This window comes from Heteronotia binoei, chromosome 9 (genome assembly GCF_032191835.1).
Source record: "Heteronotia binoei isolate CCM8104 ecotype False Entrance Well chromosome 9, APGP_CSIRO_Hbin_v1, whole genome shotgun sequence".
Classification (NCBI taxonomy): domain Eukaryota; kingdom Metazoa; phylum Chordata; class Lepidosauria; order Squamata; family Gekkonidae; genus Heteronotia; species Heteronotia binoei.
This window is the reverse complement of record NC_083231.1, coordinates 11791596-11807744: the sequence shown is the minus strand read 5'-3', so window position 1 is coordinate 11807744 and position 16149 is coordinate 11791596. Positions and strand designations below refer to the sequence as shown.

At 47.5% G+C, this 16149-nt stretch overlaps 1 protein-coding gene across 2 annotated transcripts in view; it reads right to left on the bottom strand.

The window, feature by feature from the left end:
* Window positions 1-2568: 2568 nt before the first annotated feature.
* ADGRA3 (adhesion G protein-coupled receptor A3) overlaps window positions 2569-16149 on the bottom strand; it is a 78784-nt gene continuing 65203 nt past the window's right edge. For both annotated transcript variants that reach the window (XM_060246224.1, XM_060246225.1), the window contains 3 exons: window positions 13708-13853; window positions 7472-7567; window positions 2569-4161 (listed from right to left, as the gene is read on the bottom strand). In XM_060246224.1, the coding sequence (XP_060102207.1) occupies window positions 2916-4161; window positions 7472-7567; window positions 13708-13853 (1488 nt within the window). In that variant the 3' untranslated portion in view covers window positions 2569-2915. The remainder of the gene's footprint in view (window positions 4162-7471; window positions 7568-13707; window positions 13854-16149) is intronic.

Here is a 16149-nt window from a genome sequence, read left to right as displayed (position 1 = left end):
AGCCCCACCAACCTCATAGGGTGTCTGGGTGGGGGAGGAAGATAAAGGAGTTTGTGAGCCACACAGGAACATAAGATAAGCCAATGGCCCATCAGTCCAACACTCTGTGTCCCACAAAAACAAAATAAAACCCAAGTGCCATCAGGAGGTTCACAAGTGGGGCTAGAAGCCCTTCCATTTTGCCCCCCCCCCCAAAGCACCAAGAATACAGAGCATCACTGCTCCAGACAGAGCATTCCAACAATACACTGTGGATAATAGCCACTGATAGACCTCTGCTCCATGTTTATCCAATCCTCTCTTTAAGCTGGCTATGCTTGTAGCCGCCACCACCTCCTGTGGCAGTGAATTCCATGTGTTAATCACCCTTTGGGTGAAGTAGTACTTCCTTTTATCCATTCTAACCTGACTGCTCAGTAATTTCACTGAATGCCCACGAGTTCTTGTATTGTGAGAAAGGGAGATTCGGAGCAGAGGACAGGATATAAATCCAATGTCATTATTATTATTTTTATTACATTGTAATATATAATGAAATAATCATACAACTCAGGGCCCAATTGCTAACAGGCCACAGACCAGTACCAGTCCACGGATTGGGTTCCCCTGGACTAAGGAATCTAGGATTGACTTGATGGAATGTCCTCTGCCAACGTCTAGAAAAATAGCTCTAACAGATCTTGGCTGTTTTCCTGCAGAGCCATGATCTTGTAACTTAGAAACATTTCAAAATATTAACCCTATATTAGGAGGATTTGGATAACTGGCAATAGGCTTTGCCATTCCAAGGGAATCTGTCACCCTAAAGTACGGCACAGCTATTTCATTCTGGGCCTATTCCGACGCTTGTGTCCAATCCCAGCTCCCGAGTCACCGCCACGGAAGATTTGCTAGGATCTGGGCAGTGTGAAGATACACAATAGGCTATACAGAGGAATGAAGTTGCAACCCAATAAATGAAAACCACTCTGTGAAATATATTATTACAAAATACAATTAATACAAGGAAAAAAGTGCATTTCAGCAATCTCATCATTTTACATACCACATGTGCATGTTTATGCACATATGTGCAACAATGTGCAAATAGTCCAAATCATAAACAAGTCCAAATCATAAATCCAAAATGAGCTCCAACGGATCACTAGCAGAGTAAAGCCCGTTTTGGATGGCCAGGTCCTTCCCCTAGGGAGCGTCTTGCAAAACTTGTGGTATATGTGTAGAAAATATTCACAATATTCAAGTCTTTCACAAATTCACACACAAAACTGGAACGCTGTTGCCTCCATCTGGTCAGCAGATTTTGCAAAATGCTCCTAGAGGAAGGACCTGGCCATCTAAAACGGGCTTTACTCTGCTAGCGGCTCGTTGGAGCTCTTTTTGGATTCATGATTTGGACTATTTACACATTGTTGCATATATATGTGTGCATAAATATGCACATGTAGTATGTAAAATGATGAGGTTGCTGAAATGCACTTTTTTCCTTGTATTAAAAATATTTTTCACAGAGTGGTTTTGATTCATTGAGTTGCAGGATCTGGGCAGTGGCAGCATGGGATTAGCAGGGGACAGCGGTCACTTCCTGTACCACTGATGGTTGGGAGGATGCCTCAGCACCTTGCTCATCATGGAGCCCTAAACCAGGCCCATAACTACAGTGGGGCCCAGGCCACTCCATTCAACCCACCCCTCACTTCCATCTGTATGGGCCCTCCAGTCTTCCTCCTTTGCTCACCGCCATTCTGAACAAGTGCAGCATTGCTGCCGGTCTCCTCTCTGCCGCGTTGCTCAAAACGAGCAACCACAAGTTGCTCAAAACTCCACCACTGCTCCGATCGAGCAGCGCTTTCTTTCTGTTTTCAAAGCTTCAAGCCGGGTGGGCTGCCCTGTGGGAAGAAGCTGGAACTCTAAGTGTGCCCCTGGGAGACGACGAACAGTAGCTCACACCGCCACCAGTCAGCCCTGCTCACCTTGCTGTAATTTTTAGTGACATCATTAGTGATGTCATTTTGGGCCGCCGTGCCCCTCCCCCCAAATTTTATCCCCTGCACCCCCCCCCCAATTTTTCTAGCTACAGGCCTGCCCTAAACATTCACTTGGCAACAGTTCATGTCTCACTGCTTTGCCACAGTGTCTGAGATACCCACCAGCTGCGGCAACTGTCAGCAGCTGAAATCGGTTGGTTCTAAGAAGATGAAGAAGATGATACTGGATTTATATCCCGCGCTCCACTCCGAAGAGTCTCAGAGCGGCTCAAAATCTTTTACCTTCCCCCCCCCCCACAACAGACACCCTGTGAGGTAGGTGGGGCTGAGAGAGCTCTCACAGAAGCTGACCTTTCACGGACAACTCCTACGAGAGCTATGGCTGACCCAAGGCCATTCCAGCAGGTGCAAGTGGAGGAGTGGGGAATCAAACCCGGTTCTCCCAGATAAGAATCCGCACACTTAACCAATACACCAAACTGGCACTCTTAAGGCACTTAAAGGAACACTAGGTAAATACAAACTACGCTTCCCCCCCCCCTCCCTTTCACTATTTGAACCAATATGGCACGTAACAGGATTCTAAAGAAAGGTATTTATTTTACACGTTTAAATATAAAAGTGAAATGCACTGGACGTACCTAGAAAAAAGAGAGTTATATGTAAAAAAAAAAAATTGTAAGCATCCGATCCTGTATCAAAAACAGAACCTAATAATTAAAAAAATTCACAAAGAACAAATTATTCTTTGTAAAAACGTCAGACGTACTTCAAAAAGGCATAAGGCATTATCGCGTGGCGGATCTTCTTCCCTGCCTCGCAATCTCCCAACTTAAAGTACCTTTGTTTGTAAACGGTGGGGGAAAAAAAACCTGCTCTGAACTGAAAGAGAGCATTCCTTTTAATGCCCCTCCCTCTCCCATCTCATTATACAGTAGTTTCATGCTTCCACAACCCAGTCCTGATATTGCCAGTGCTGTCAGCACTCAGCAACGTCCCGTCTTGGGCGTTGCTTTTCAGAGGTCCGCTTTGGGTAGCCAGATTTAAGCCATAGGACTTCTGCTGTCCTTCCAGCTCAACCACCATTGGCTTTCTTAGTACATCTTTTTTGAAGTTAGTCAGGACTGGCTTTTCAGCATTCCTGTGGCCTTTCTGAAGAGTGCTGCAAGCATCGCTGCTGTCCTGTTGGGACTGGGTGTACTGACGCTCTCGGTACGCCAGATACGCTCTCCGACTCCTGGAATGCCCTTCGCTGCTACTCTGACGGGGTTTCGGCAAACCGTTCTGGACGCTCCCCTCGACACTGGTGGGGACGTCGTACGAGTACTCCCGTAAGACCGTCAGCCTGCTGGCACGATGGCCTTTGCTTCTGTTTTTGTGATGGCGGCCGGGGTGCCCGTTTGGCCGCAAAGGTGCCTCTAAAGGGGCCACGTGCATTTTGATCTCATTGTCTACCGAGTGTTCGGTAAGACTGTTATCGAGGGGAGGGCCTGTGTTCAGTGCTAAAGGGCCGGGGGGACATTGTGCCGCTGCGGCCTGTATATTGGTCAGTTTGCAACCCTGGGAAGGGTTTTTGACGCTCGAGGTGCTTTTGTTGGTGCACGAAGATTCCGCACTGCTGTTGGTGCACTTGGGGGGCTCCCCGTTTGCCCCGCTTGTCGTGGAGGAAGGCTGAATGTTGACTTGTACCGAATATGTGCTCCTTCCGGGGCAGCAGGTTGTTATCCAAGCGTGCCTAACGTCTTCTCTGTTTGCGCAGTGGTGTATTATTAGGAAACCGCTAAGGCTTAAACACACGACTCCGAAAAAGCAGCTGAATACCAGATCCAACGGGTAATGCAAGGAAACCGCAAAAGCCCCCAAAATCCACAGAGCCACGTACAGAAACAAAGTGAGGCTCACGCCCAGCAGCTGAGCGTGGAAACTGTGCTCGTTTTCCAAAGCTGAAGAGGAAACCAACGAGACAGACATGGAGTCCTGTTGATTTAGTTCCCCGTGTTCATTGGACGCCAATCGCTGCTGTTCCTCCGCTGGCTCTTTAAGCTCAAACTTGCGCTCGGGGTGCCGCTTCAGCTGTATAAATATGCTGAGAAAATACATGCAGTTTACGAAGATAATGAAACCGGCAGGTCCGTAGAAAGCTCCCAAGCTTGGCTCCCACGCCATCCAGCAACTGCAAGAAAACCAAACCAAAGCTGAGGAAGGCATCTATTTTCAGAAATCGTACCAGCTGCATGCAAGGCTTTTTTTGTAGGAACAAGCCCAGCAGTAACTTATTTGCATATTAGGCCACACCCCGACGTCACCATTGTTCCGTGCAGGGCTTTTTTTTTGTAGAAAAAGGCTAGCAGGAGGCACACCCCTGCTGCCAAGCCAGCCGGAACTATGTTCTTGCTCAGGAAAAGCCTTGGCTGCATGAAAGAAATCGTTGGACTGACTGCGAAGGTGCCTTCTCTTCATTGGAACGGAAGGGATCAAGAAATGGGTTACGCCCCTCGCTTGTTCCGCAAACAGGGCTACGCAAATTATTTTCTGCACTGCTTCTATTTTCTGGCTACGGGCGAGATCTAGTTTATGCTTGCCAACCTTCACACTGAGACGAATTCTCTGGTTCTTTTGCGGAAACATGATTCAATAATATCAACTCTCCATTTTGTCGGGATTAGTGTTTACGGTAAGAGAAGGCCGGACCACTGGCAGAGCCAGTGATGAAATTAAGGCAGGAGGCTGGTGAAGGCCAATATATATGGAAGCAGTTAGCTGTTACATGCACGCCTAGTTTTCTGGCACGAAATCAGTTCAAAACTCTAAGCTGGAGTGGCCAATGGTGGCTCTCCAGATGTTTTTTGCCCACAACTCCCATCAGCCCCAGCCATTGGCCGTGCTGGCTGGGGCTGATGGGCGTTATAGACAAAAAACATCTGGAGAGCTACCGTTAGCCACCCCTGCTCTAAGTTGTTACCAAGCAGACATTCTCACGCTATGAAATTCGCTAGCACAAATTCTAACGTTCTAACAGATAGTGATGACCGTGAGAGACAGACTGTTAGAAGGCCCACATACTTTCGTTTCCCAGCAGAATAGCAGGTGTTTCAGAACAGCAGCCCGAGAGAATACACCGTTAACGTGGCAAGGGAACTTGACAACATCACCCTTTGAATTCTTTACTTCCCTCGCCCAGAAATTCCTCCTGCCTTCTGGGAGGGAACCAATACTTTCAATTCATAAGAACATAAGAGAAGCCATGTTGCATCAGGCCAACGGCCCATCAAGTCCAACCCTCTGTGTCACACAGTGGCAAAAAATGTTATATACACACATACACTGTGGCTAATAGCCACTGATGGACCTGTGCTCCATATTTTATCTAAACCCCTCTTGAAGCTGGCTATGCTTGTGGCCGCCACCACCTCCTGTGGCAGTGAATTCCACATGTTAATCACCCTTTGGGTGAAGAAGTACTTCCTTTTATCCGTTTTAACCTGTCTGCTCAGCAATTCGATTAAGGAGAAGATTCCCTCACGGTAAGCCCCATGTTTTGCCCCCCCCCCCCCCAGCCAGTGGTGGAAGGTATCCAGAAGAGGCTATTGAACAGCTCAGTCATCCTGGGTGGACAGACTGCTGCTTGTTGGAGGAACCGCAGGGGAACCACCTGCCGGAAGATTCTCCTGCTAAAGACTGCAGCTGCAAATCTGTATGTCCGAGATCTTTTTTGTGACTGGGGGAGCTTCTCAAATCTTTGCCTCTGGAAGCTTGGAGAACAGGCATAAGCCTCCGTCAAAGAATGTCTGTGGTGAACTCCTGGATCTTTTGGAGCATTTAGGGGAGGAAGTTCATGAGGATGAGGGGGAGCAGTCTCCGTGTCTGCACTTTCATTTCCCCCTCCTGCTCTTTAGAAAATCCTCTTAGAGCAAGGGTGTCAAACATGTGGCCTGGGGACCGAATCAGGCCCCCAGAGGTCTCTTACCAAGCCCCCAGGGCAATTGGCTGTCATCTACTTCCTTCTCCCTATATCTTGCTTCCTTCTGCATGCTTTGCAAAGCTTGCTTAATAGCGCAGGAGCTATAGAGCAAAACCTCTATTTTCTCCATTGGCCAAGGCTCCTCCCTTGGGAAGGAAGAGGGGATAGCAGAGTTTGTTTTTCCAGTCTCTCTCAATTGCACAGCAGAGTTACTGAGCCAAGGCTCTCTTCCTTTCCCCTCCTGGTCCCCTGGGGAAGGGAGGAAGGAAGGAAAGAGCCAGAGCCTCCTTTGCCCAGTTCCCTGGATCGCATGGGAGAGATACCAAGAAAGCACCTTTAATACCAACAAGTGCTAATGTTTTTAAGGGTGGTTTTTTAAAAAAAAATCTTTGTGTTTGTCTGTGTCCTTTATAAAGTTTATACCTCTGCTACCTAATCTTAAATAGCTACACACATGGCCTGGCCCGACATGGCTTGGCCCAACCTGACATGGCCCAGCCCGACAAGGTCTCATTTATGTCAGATCTGGCCCTCATAACAAATGAGTTTGATAACTCTGTCTTAGAGGTCTTTAATGACCTTGCTGGTGATCCAGGAGCAAATACTGGCGGGCAGGAATACCTCATCTGACATTCTAGGGGGAGCAAAAAAAGGATCCAGAGCCCTGGGATCTGTGCACCTCTCTGTGCCTTCAGGACTGGAGCGACATGATTTTTGAGGGGGGTGGGGAGGCAAAATCAAAAAATGGCGCCCCCCTTATGGGCCATTCTATTTTACGGTCCCATAGAATACAATGGGCTCCATACTCTATTTGGCGCCCCCCCTCTGTCGGCGCCCGGGGCAAGCACCCTCCCCCCCCGATCCAGTCCTGTGTGCTTTTGCTGGATAACCACTGCATGGAAGTTTCATCGCCACCAATAATCGAGCTCTGAAGCCCTGGACGTACTCCTGCAGGCCTGGATTGCGTTGAAGGGGATTGGTGAGTTGAAATCAAAAGCCTCTTCACTGGCTTCCCACCTGCAGCTACTATGGTGGAAGCAGGTGCAATGTCCAAGATGCCTGTCTCAGCCGAGGACTGGGGCGGGGGGATCCTGGCAGGCTCTTGTGCCAATCGGGGCCCTGGCTGTTCCCGCAACCTCAGGAGCTAGCACGGGCATATCTGCCCTAGAAGTGGAGGTCCTGGCAGCTGGGGGCTCTGCTGAGTGCTCCCGGCTCTAGCAAAATGTCCTAGGGCTGGAGAGGCACCTGGGGTGGGCGGCCTAAACATTTTCTGAGACTCGCCCTTGTTCTCTTGGTCGCTTTCACTTTTGAAGAGCTGTGGAAGTCCATCTGATGCAGGCCCGCCTCCTAGCTGGATGTGGAAGCGATGCCAAAATAAACTGAATAGCCTGGCCTATTCAGTGGAGCGATTGGGGGGTGGGTGGGAGCAGAGGGGCATAACCTACTTCTGGATATTGTCCAACACTGAAGGCGAAAGACTGCCTGCCCACGGCCGCCCAGCTAAACGTTGGTGAGAACTTACTATGCCGCGCTAGGCCTGCTTCCGTAATTTCTGATGTTAGCTGCAGCTGTTATCCCGCAAACAATGACAGGGATGCCTCCGCCAATCAGGTAGAACCTGAAACACAAAGCAAGCATCAGTTGGAGACCGAAGCCTTCTTGCACCACAAACCTAGAATCGCAGCAAGCTCCTCGTTTCCCATTCAGTTTCATTCCCTGGTATGGCTGAAGTTTCAGCCCTGGATGAGGTCCTACAGGGACGAATCACAAAAGTAAAAGCCGATAAATAGCGATGGGGTTAAGGTCCAGAGCGGAGGTGGCAAAACTGCAACTCGGGAGCCACATGTGGCTCTGTCACGTATACTGTGTGGCTCTTGAAGCCACCACCACCCCGTCAGCTGGCTAGAAGAAGGCGACTTGGAGAATGCATTTAAGTTAAAGTCGCTTTCTTTCCACCTTCCCTCTCCCCATCAATTTGCCTGCTTCTGCCTGCTTTCCTTCTTGTCTTGCGGCTCTCAAACATCTGACATTCATATCTTGTGGCTCTTGAATATCTGAAGTTTATTCTGTGTGGCTCCTGCGTTAAACAAGTTTGGCCACCCCTGGTCCAGAGTAATCTCTGTTGTGTATCTGATGGGATTTATCCCATGCAAACAGCCCAGTAACCTGGAATATCTGCTTGCTGCATATCAAGTTCATGTGCTCCTCAAAAAAAGGAGAGTGTAAAAGCCATTATTCACAAATGTGAGCTGCTTCCCCCAATGCTCTAACTTGACCTACATTTTCAAAATCTATTGGATAGGAGAGCCAGCATACACATACATAAGTGATTTCTTGGTTTCAAAGTTTCCGTTTCAATTAGCGACTCTCTGTCATGAGCGAAGCATCTGGATGGCTGCCCACCTGGATCTATGAGCTAAGCAAGGGCAACTGAACTCATTTTCTTCACCTTCCCTTCATCTTCTTCTGAAGCCATCTGTATTTTAGAATTTAAGCTCCCCAGACATCAGTACTACAGTTCTGCTCACTAACTTTCTTCATTTGTACCAAGCTTGAGTCCCGTGGCATCTTTAAGACCAACGAACTTTAATTCTGGGTAAAAGCTTTCCTGTGCATACTCAGAATGAAACTTTGATGGTTGGAAGATGCTACTGGATTCAAATTCTGTTCTATTGCTTCAGACCAACATGGCTACCCACCTGATTCTCCCTTCATTAATAATAATAAGAAGAAGAAGAAGAGGAAGGAGGAGAAAGAAAAGAAGGAGAAGATGAAGAAGAAAGGAGAAGGAGAAAGAAAAGAAGGAGAAGACGAAGAAGAAAGGAGGAAGAAGGAAGAGGAGGAGGAGAGAGGAGAGAGGAGGAGGAGGAGGAGAGAGAGGAGGAGGAGGAGAAGAAGAAAGGAGAAGCGAGGAGGAGGAGAAAGAAAAGGAGGAGGAGGAGAAGAAGAAAGGAGGAGGGAGGAGGAGGAGAAGAAGAATAAAGGAGGAGGAGGGAGGAGGAGAAGGGAGGAGGAGAAAGAAAAGGAGGAGGAGGGTAGTGTATGTAGCATAGCCAGGCGATCCTAAGATTGTCTGGTAGCCAAAAGTTTTGGCTCTTTTAGCTTTATGCACCACTAGGTGGTGAACTAGACTTGTTTTTAAGGTAAGAGACGCTTCAGAAGTGGTTTGCCATTGCCTACCCCTGTGTCATGGCCCTGGTAATCCTTGGGGGTTGTCCATCCAAATACTAGCCAGGGTTGGCCCTGCTTAGCTTCCAAGATCTGCTGAGATCAGGCTAAGCTGGGCTACTCAGGTCAGGGTTCTTCAGTTGTGTTCGTCGGGAACCACTTAAGAGTTTTTCAGGACACCCGTGAGGCTGGAGTGAAAAGGACTTTAATAAAAAGCTCCGGAGGGTCACAATCCTAATGGCTTCTGGAGGAATATTTGTATGTAGGGAATATGCTTGCCAAAAAGCTGAGAAACAGAAGAGTCTAAATGACTACAGTAATACATAAGCTGAGTATTTTTTTCTTTTAGTTTTAAGTATGAGCACAATCTATCAGGAGCTACACCTATTCAGGAGCTACACTGAAACAAACATGAGCCAAACATGAGCTATATGGCCTAGGACCTGCCTACCTGAAGGACCGTCTCTCCCCACATGTGCCCCAGAGAGTACTGAGATCGGGAACTTGAAATCTCCTAGTTATCCCTGGGCCAAAAGAAGCCCGATTAAAATCTACCAGGGACCAGGCCTTTTCTGTTGCGGCTCCCTCCTGGTGGAACCAGCTGCCGGAGGAGGTGAGGGCCCTGCGGGACCTTGCCCAGTTCCGCAGGGCCTGTAAGACAACCCTCTTCCGGCTGGCCTATGACTAGCTGGTACAGGAAACCAGGTGTAGTTATATTAGAGGTTGCTGTCCCTAATGTTTTAAATGGTTTAAATGTCTTACAATTTTAAAATTTTATAATTTTAAATGTATTAATTAATTTTAACTGTTTTATGCTTAAATGTTACTATGTGAAATCTTGTGCTGTGAGCCGCCCTGAGCCACTTGTTGGGAAGGGCGGGATATAAATCAAATAAATAAATAAAGAATAAAGAATCTTCTTTCCTTCACACTTCAGGTAAGCAAGGGGGCATTGTAGGGAAAACTCCCAACTGTTTCTCCCTGTGCTATTCTATCATCACTCTCTGTGAGCTAGAGAAAAGTACTGTAATTGACAAATTAACACAGAAGCTGTGTTTTAAGAATCACTTTTAGGGAAAGCTGATCGCTTTCTGCCACCTTGTGGACAACTCCAGATAAATAAAGCATCATGGAGTGCATCTGTGCCAAAAATGAAGATCATATTTTGAGTCCTGGGGGAAGGGGAGGGGGGAAATATTTTGGAGCATGGCAACTTCAGGAAGGAAAAAGGGTTATGGCCTCCACATCTCTGCTCCAATCCCCCTTCCTCTAAGGCAGCTTTGCTTCTTTTAAAAAGGTGTCATGTATTACGTGCATAACTTCCTAGTAGGTAGGCACAATGCAATGCAGAAATTTGTATTAAAGCACACGATGTACATGATGTACTTTCTCTGAGGTGGTGGGAACTGTGCAGAAAAATCAAGTTGCATTCAGAAAGTTACCTGATGTTACAGCTGCTGTGTAAAGCCTGAAGAAAAAATTATTAGGAGGTGCATACAATTTCTGCTTAGTTCACCACAATGTTTCTTTCAAGCTTCAAGATTAAAATATTGTATCAGGGTTAAAAAAACCAACAACCCCAAAACCCAACCCAGACCTAAATCAACTGTTTAGGAACTGATAACAAGGCCAGCAAACTCTCTGCTCAAACAGAAGAACAGATCAATTTCACCTTCTGATTAAGATTTGATCCCATCTTCAGTTCAACCCATGGAGAATACCTGCTGCTAATATATAACTCCTCTGAACAAGTCAGTACAGGCCAAGAATTTTATATATACAATCTCAATCGCACTCTACTTACGTTTTATCCTCCCTTTTCTCCAAGGAATTCAGGGGCATTCTGTTCTCACAGCCACTCAAGGTTACCCAGTGAACGTCATACTGAGAATGTGAAGCTGGGTCTCCCATATCATAATCTGACACACTATCGATGTAAACCCTGGAGACTGGCCCTCTCCTGCACATTGTGGGATAGAGCTGGAGACTGTCTCTCTTGAGCACTTTAAGTATCACCCTTTTCTATCCTGCCAATAACCTGACCTCACATCATAACCCATTGCTCGCCAAAATTTTCCGTTTTTAGAAACATTAATGGTTGCCGCTGGAAAATTAATTTTCCAGTTTCTGATCTCAACTTTCCTCTCTGTCTGCGCAGGGACTGGACTTGCTCCATGTGGAAGTGCTCTAACTAGTGTTAAGAAGCTGCCGTTGCCCAGAATCCAGAGAGGGAAGCACATGTGTGCCACTGCCAGAATTCTTGGGTAATCAAGGTGTACTCCAATGTGATAAGCAGATTTCAGCTTTCTTGCTGTTGGGGAGAAATGCCTTAATTCTGACACCCAGGTGACTCTGTAGAAACACATCTACTTTACCATGCGCAGGCAGAAAAGGGGCCACGCAGCAGACAAACAGCTCTATTGGACAGACTGCTGGAGACATTGACTATCTGGAAGCAAGGAGACGGGTATGTCTACCGGTTTTTAGGAGACCCAAAGAAAGCATGCAGATTCGCTAGTGGCAAGGAAGGAGGTGACTCAAGGTGTGCTACAGGAACAGTGCTGGATGAAGCCCTGTGGAGGCCCCTAGGCAGTCAAAATCTCAGGTTGGGGGGGGGGGAACCTTGCAAATTATCTCAGAGACAAAGCACCCGCCCCGCCGCGCACAACCTCCACTGCAGCCTGCAAGCACCTTCTCAGAAGCCCCTTTGACAAAGCTGCAGGGGAGAGGCAGCGAGAGGCAAACTTGGCAACGACGTCGGCAGCAGCCACACCAGCCAATCGAGCAAAGAGCCTGAAGGCTGGGAGGGCTGCAAGCAGGGAGAAAACCAGGGGGGGGGGAGCTGGCCTGGGGCCTCTAAAGGTGTGGGGCCCCACAGGCCAGTGCCCAGTTGGCCTAACTGTTAATCCAGCTCTGGGCAGGAAGGAGTAAGTCAAAGCATGGAGCTAGAAGGTGATGGGAGAAAAGGCAACGGCTGGAGGGATTTTTTGTTGTTAGGCTAGTGCTGCTGGGGAGAGTGGAGAAACCACACAAAGGATGACATTTACTCGTTCTAAAAAGATACAGGATGGATGAGCTCTGCTTTATTGGCGTTTCAAGGCACTGCACCGTACTGAACAAAAAACCACGACACAGCTTGAATGCCACTGTGGTGCACCACTGAGAAGACCAGACTAAAACTGGGGAGTTCTGGGTAAAAATCCCTGGTTGGTCACAAAGCTCACAGGGTGGCCTTGCTCCCCAGCCCAGTCTACCTCACAGCACTGTTGCGAAGTTAAAGATGACAAGAGGAAAAACGGTTTGTGCCATCTTTGTGTTTCCACTGTTGCGAAGTTAAAGATGACAAGAGGAAAACGGTTTGTGCCATCTTCGTGTTTCCACTGTTGCAAAGTTAAAGATGACAAGAGGAAAACGGTTTGTGCCATCTTCGTGTTTCCACTGTTGCGAAGTTAAAGATGACAAGAGGAAAACGGTTTGTGCCATCTTCGTGTTTCCTCAACAGCAGGATGGGACAAAAAGGGCATGTGCATTGTACACACTGGACATTAACAATGACAGCGGGAGTGGGGAGATACAGGACTCCATACAGAGTTGGAAGGGGGGTGGGTGGGAAAGAAACTTAACCAGAAAGAATTACTTATTCTGACTCATCTCTGCTTCAGACTCATCACTGGAAACGCGTGCTAATGAAAGAGGATACCCTGCCCAAACTTAGCACCCATGCAAATATTTGCTAGCATTTCTCTACTTATTGGCTTTGTGCTAGCACGGGGGTGTTGAACTCATTTGTTATGAGGGCCAGATGTGACATAAATGAGACCTTGAGGGGCCGGGCCATGTCGGGTTGAGCCGAGCCATGTCAGGCCAGGCCATGTGTATACCTATTTAAGATTAGGTAGCAGAGATATAAATTTTATAAAGAACACAAACACAATTTTAAAAAAACCCCCAAAAACTTAAAACATGCTTAAAAAGTTAGCACTCATTGGTCTTAAGGATGCTTTCTTTGTAGTTCTCCCATGGGATCCAGGGAACTGGGCAAAGGAAGCTCTGGCTCTTTCCTTCCTTCCCCAGGGGACTGGGGTGCGGGAACCTCAGCCAATGGAGAAAATAGAGGTTCTGCTCTGTAGCTCCTGAGGAATTGAGCAAGCCTGGCAAAGCAAGCTGAGATGCAGAAGGAAGCAAGAGAGAGGGAGAAGGAAGCAGATGACAGCCAGTTGCTCGGGGGCCTAATAGGAGCCCTCTGGGGGACCTGATTCAGCCCCCGGGCCCCATGTTTGACACCCCTGAAATAGAGGCTTTGCTATGTAGTTCCTGTGAATTGAGCAAGCCTTGAAAAGCAAGCCGTTATGCAGAAGGAAGCAAGAAAGCCGTTATGCAGAAGGAAGCAAGAAAGAGGGAGAAGGAAGCAGCTGACAGCCAGTTGCTCGGGGGCCTGATAGGAGCCCTCCGGGGGCCTGATTTGGCTCCCGAACTGCATGTTTGACACCCCTGTGCTAGCGTTTCACTTGCAAGTTACTGAGTTTCAAATTCACAACGGTACAGGCGCAAAGCAAAATAAAGAGGAAGGTGGAGAAAACTCTCTCTCACCTAAGCATCGGCCTGGGAGGAGGAGGCGGTTCGTCAGGATCTTGACACCTTTTTGCCTTTCTTGTAACTTGCTTATAAATGTTCCTAGAAGTGACTCCCGTCCACAGTAATGTGGCCAGTGTGGAGTAGTGCAGGATTATGCCAACCTAGAGAAGAGATGTTCAGGCAATTAAAAACATTCAGACGATTAAAAATACAAAACCTAAACATAATTTTGATTACCCATCCTTCCGTCATCCATCCCAATCCTCGGGTCAGTACATCTTTGTATTCCCTGACAACTTGTTTTGACAGCGTATAATGCTTCTGTAAAATTTCTGATAAAAAGTTCCTGGGCAGAGTCCAAGTAAAGTCTTTGTAAATTGCCTTTAACTGCTCAAATGCATGCATATACATACACCTAAGCCCGCCTAAAATCAACTAGGGACAGGGCCTTCTCTGTTATGGCCCCTACATGGTGGAATCAGCTGCCGGAGGAGGTGAGGGCCCTGCGGGACCTTATTCAGTTCCGCAGGGCCTGTAAGACAACCCTCTTCCGGCTAGCTTACACCTAGTCTACATCTAACTGATACGGGAAATGGTAGGTAGCTTACCATGTAGCTCTGTTATGCACATTGCTGTACTGTTTAATGTTTTTAGGTTTTAATTTCTTGAATGTTTTAAATCTTTATATTTTAAATGCTAGTTTAAATTATGTTCAATTACTTGTTGTGAGCCGCCCTGAGCCACTCGTGGGAAGGGCGGGATACAAATCATTAAATAAATAAATAACTACACACACGCATCATTAAGAAAACAGACTCCAAAACATAAAATGCATAAATCAGAAACCCATGAATGTGTACATTCTGGATAATACACAGTGTTTATTTAATTGGTGGAGATATCACTGTGTGTCCCAAATGTTCTTCCATCTATAGGAAAAGCGGTTTCTCATGCAACTACTTTACTTATGCACAGACAAAACTATCTGACTTCGAAGCAACGTCCAGAAACTTTTCCCAGCGCAAGATCAAGAATGCAGCCGAGCTTACATTTTTGGTCAGTGAGTCATATTTCCGAAATGCAAGGCTGAGCGTGTTTATTTTGTGCAAACCACTGCAAAAACTAATGAAGGCAGTTAAGTCGAATGCTGAAGAATATGCTTTTGGTGTGAAGATGGCCTTAATGGCAACAGGGACCATTTTTGAGGAAGACAATTTTTCCACAGATTGAAGGGGGGGGGGATGGTTTTGGGATGATACAACAGGGGGCGGAGCTCAGGAGGTGGTGTGGGCTGTAGGTACAAATGAAGCTTTGCTCGCTCACCCACCATTCACCCTCCTGTGCAGCCCGGTTCATGCTCCAGTCTGGTGCCCCTGCTGATCTAACGGGGCAGACATCAGGCAGCCGTGTGGGCAGGAGCGGCTGGAGGTGCTTGCTCACCTGTCGCTCACCTCCTGTGCGGCCCGGTTGCTAACAGGCCACAGACGGGTACCAGTCCGTAGCCCAGGGGTTGGGGACCCCTGGTCTAGAGGCTCAGTTGTCTCCAAATTGTGTCTCATGAAACTTTGTGGTTCCTCACGTTTTCATAGGACTCCCTAGTGAGCTGCTCTCAGGATATCCCAGTGAGATACCCTGACAACAGCCACTAATCTTCTGCACTGGATAGCTAACAGAAGTACGTTGGATGTGTTCTTGGATGTACTTCCAGTTGCAAGAGGCCTACAATCATGGCTTTATCTGGACTGCTGTGCGATAGCAAATGCCCCCCCCCCCCAATTCTCTGCAGAGTGCTGGGGGAAAATGCCTGACGGAAGAAAATCTGTAAGACCTTCTCCTAAAGAGCTGTATATCTCAACAGAGCAGAAGAGGAGCAATGTTTCTGATTGTGGTTTGGCAAAAAGTTGGGGACTACTGGTCTAGACCATCTTCATACCAAAAGCATATTCTTCAGCATTCGAGTTAACTGCTTTCATTAGTTTTTTTGTGATCTGCACAAAATAGATGCACTCAGCCTTGCATTTAGGAAATCTGACTCACTGACCAAAAAATGCCTGTAAGCTCAGCTGCATTCTTGATCTTGCACTGGGAAAAGTTGCTGGAGGATGCTTTGAAGTCAGTGGAGGAAGAGCTTAAGCGCCCCAATCAAAGTGTGGTGTTCATTCCACAAGGGAGCCAGTTTGGTGTAGTGGTTAAGTGTGTGGACTCTTATCTGGAAGAACTGGGTTTGATTCCCCACTCCTCCACTTGCAGCTGCTGGAACGGTCTTGGGTCAGCCAGAGCTCTTGCAGTTGTCGTCCTTGAAAGGGCAGCTGCTGTGAGAGCTCTCTCAGCCCCACCTACCACACAGGGTGTCTGTTGTGGGGTGGGGGGAAGGGAAAGGAGATTGTGACCGCTCTGAGATCCAGAGTATAAGGTGGGATATAAATCCAATATCATCATCTTTTGGAAGGAGAAGAT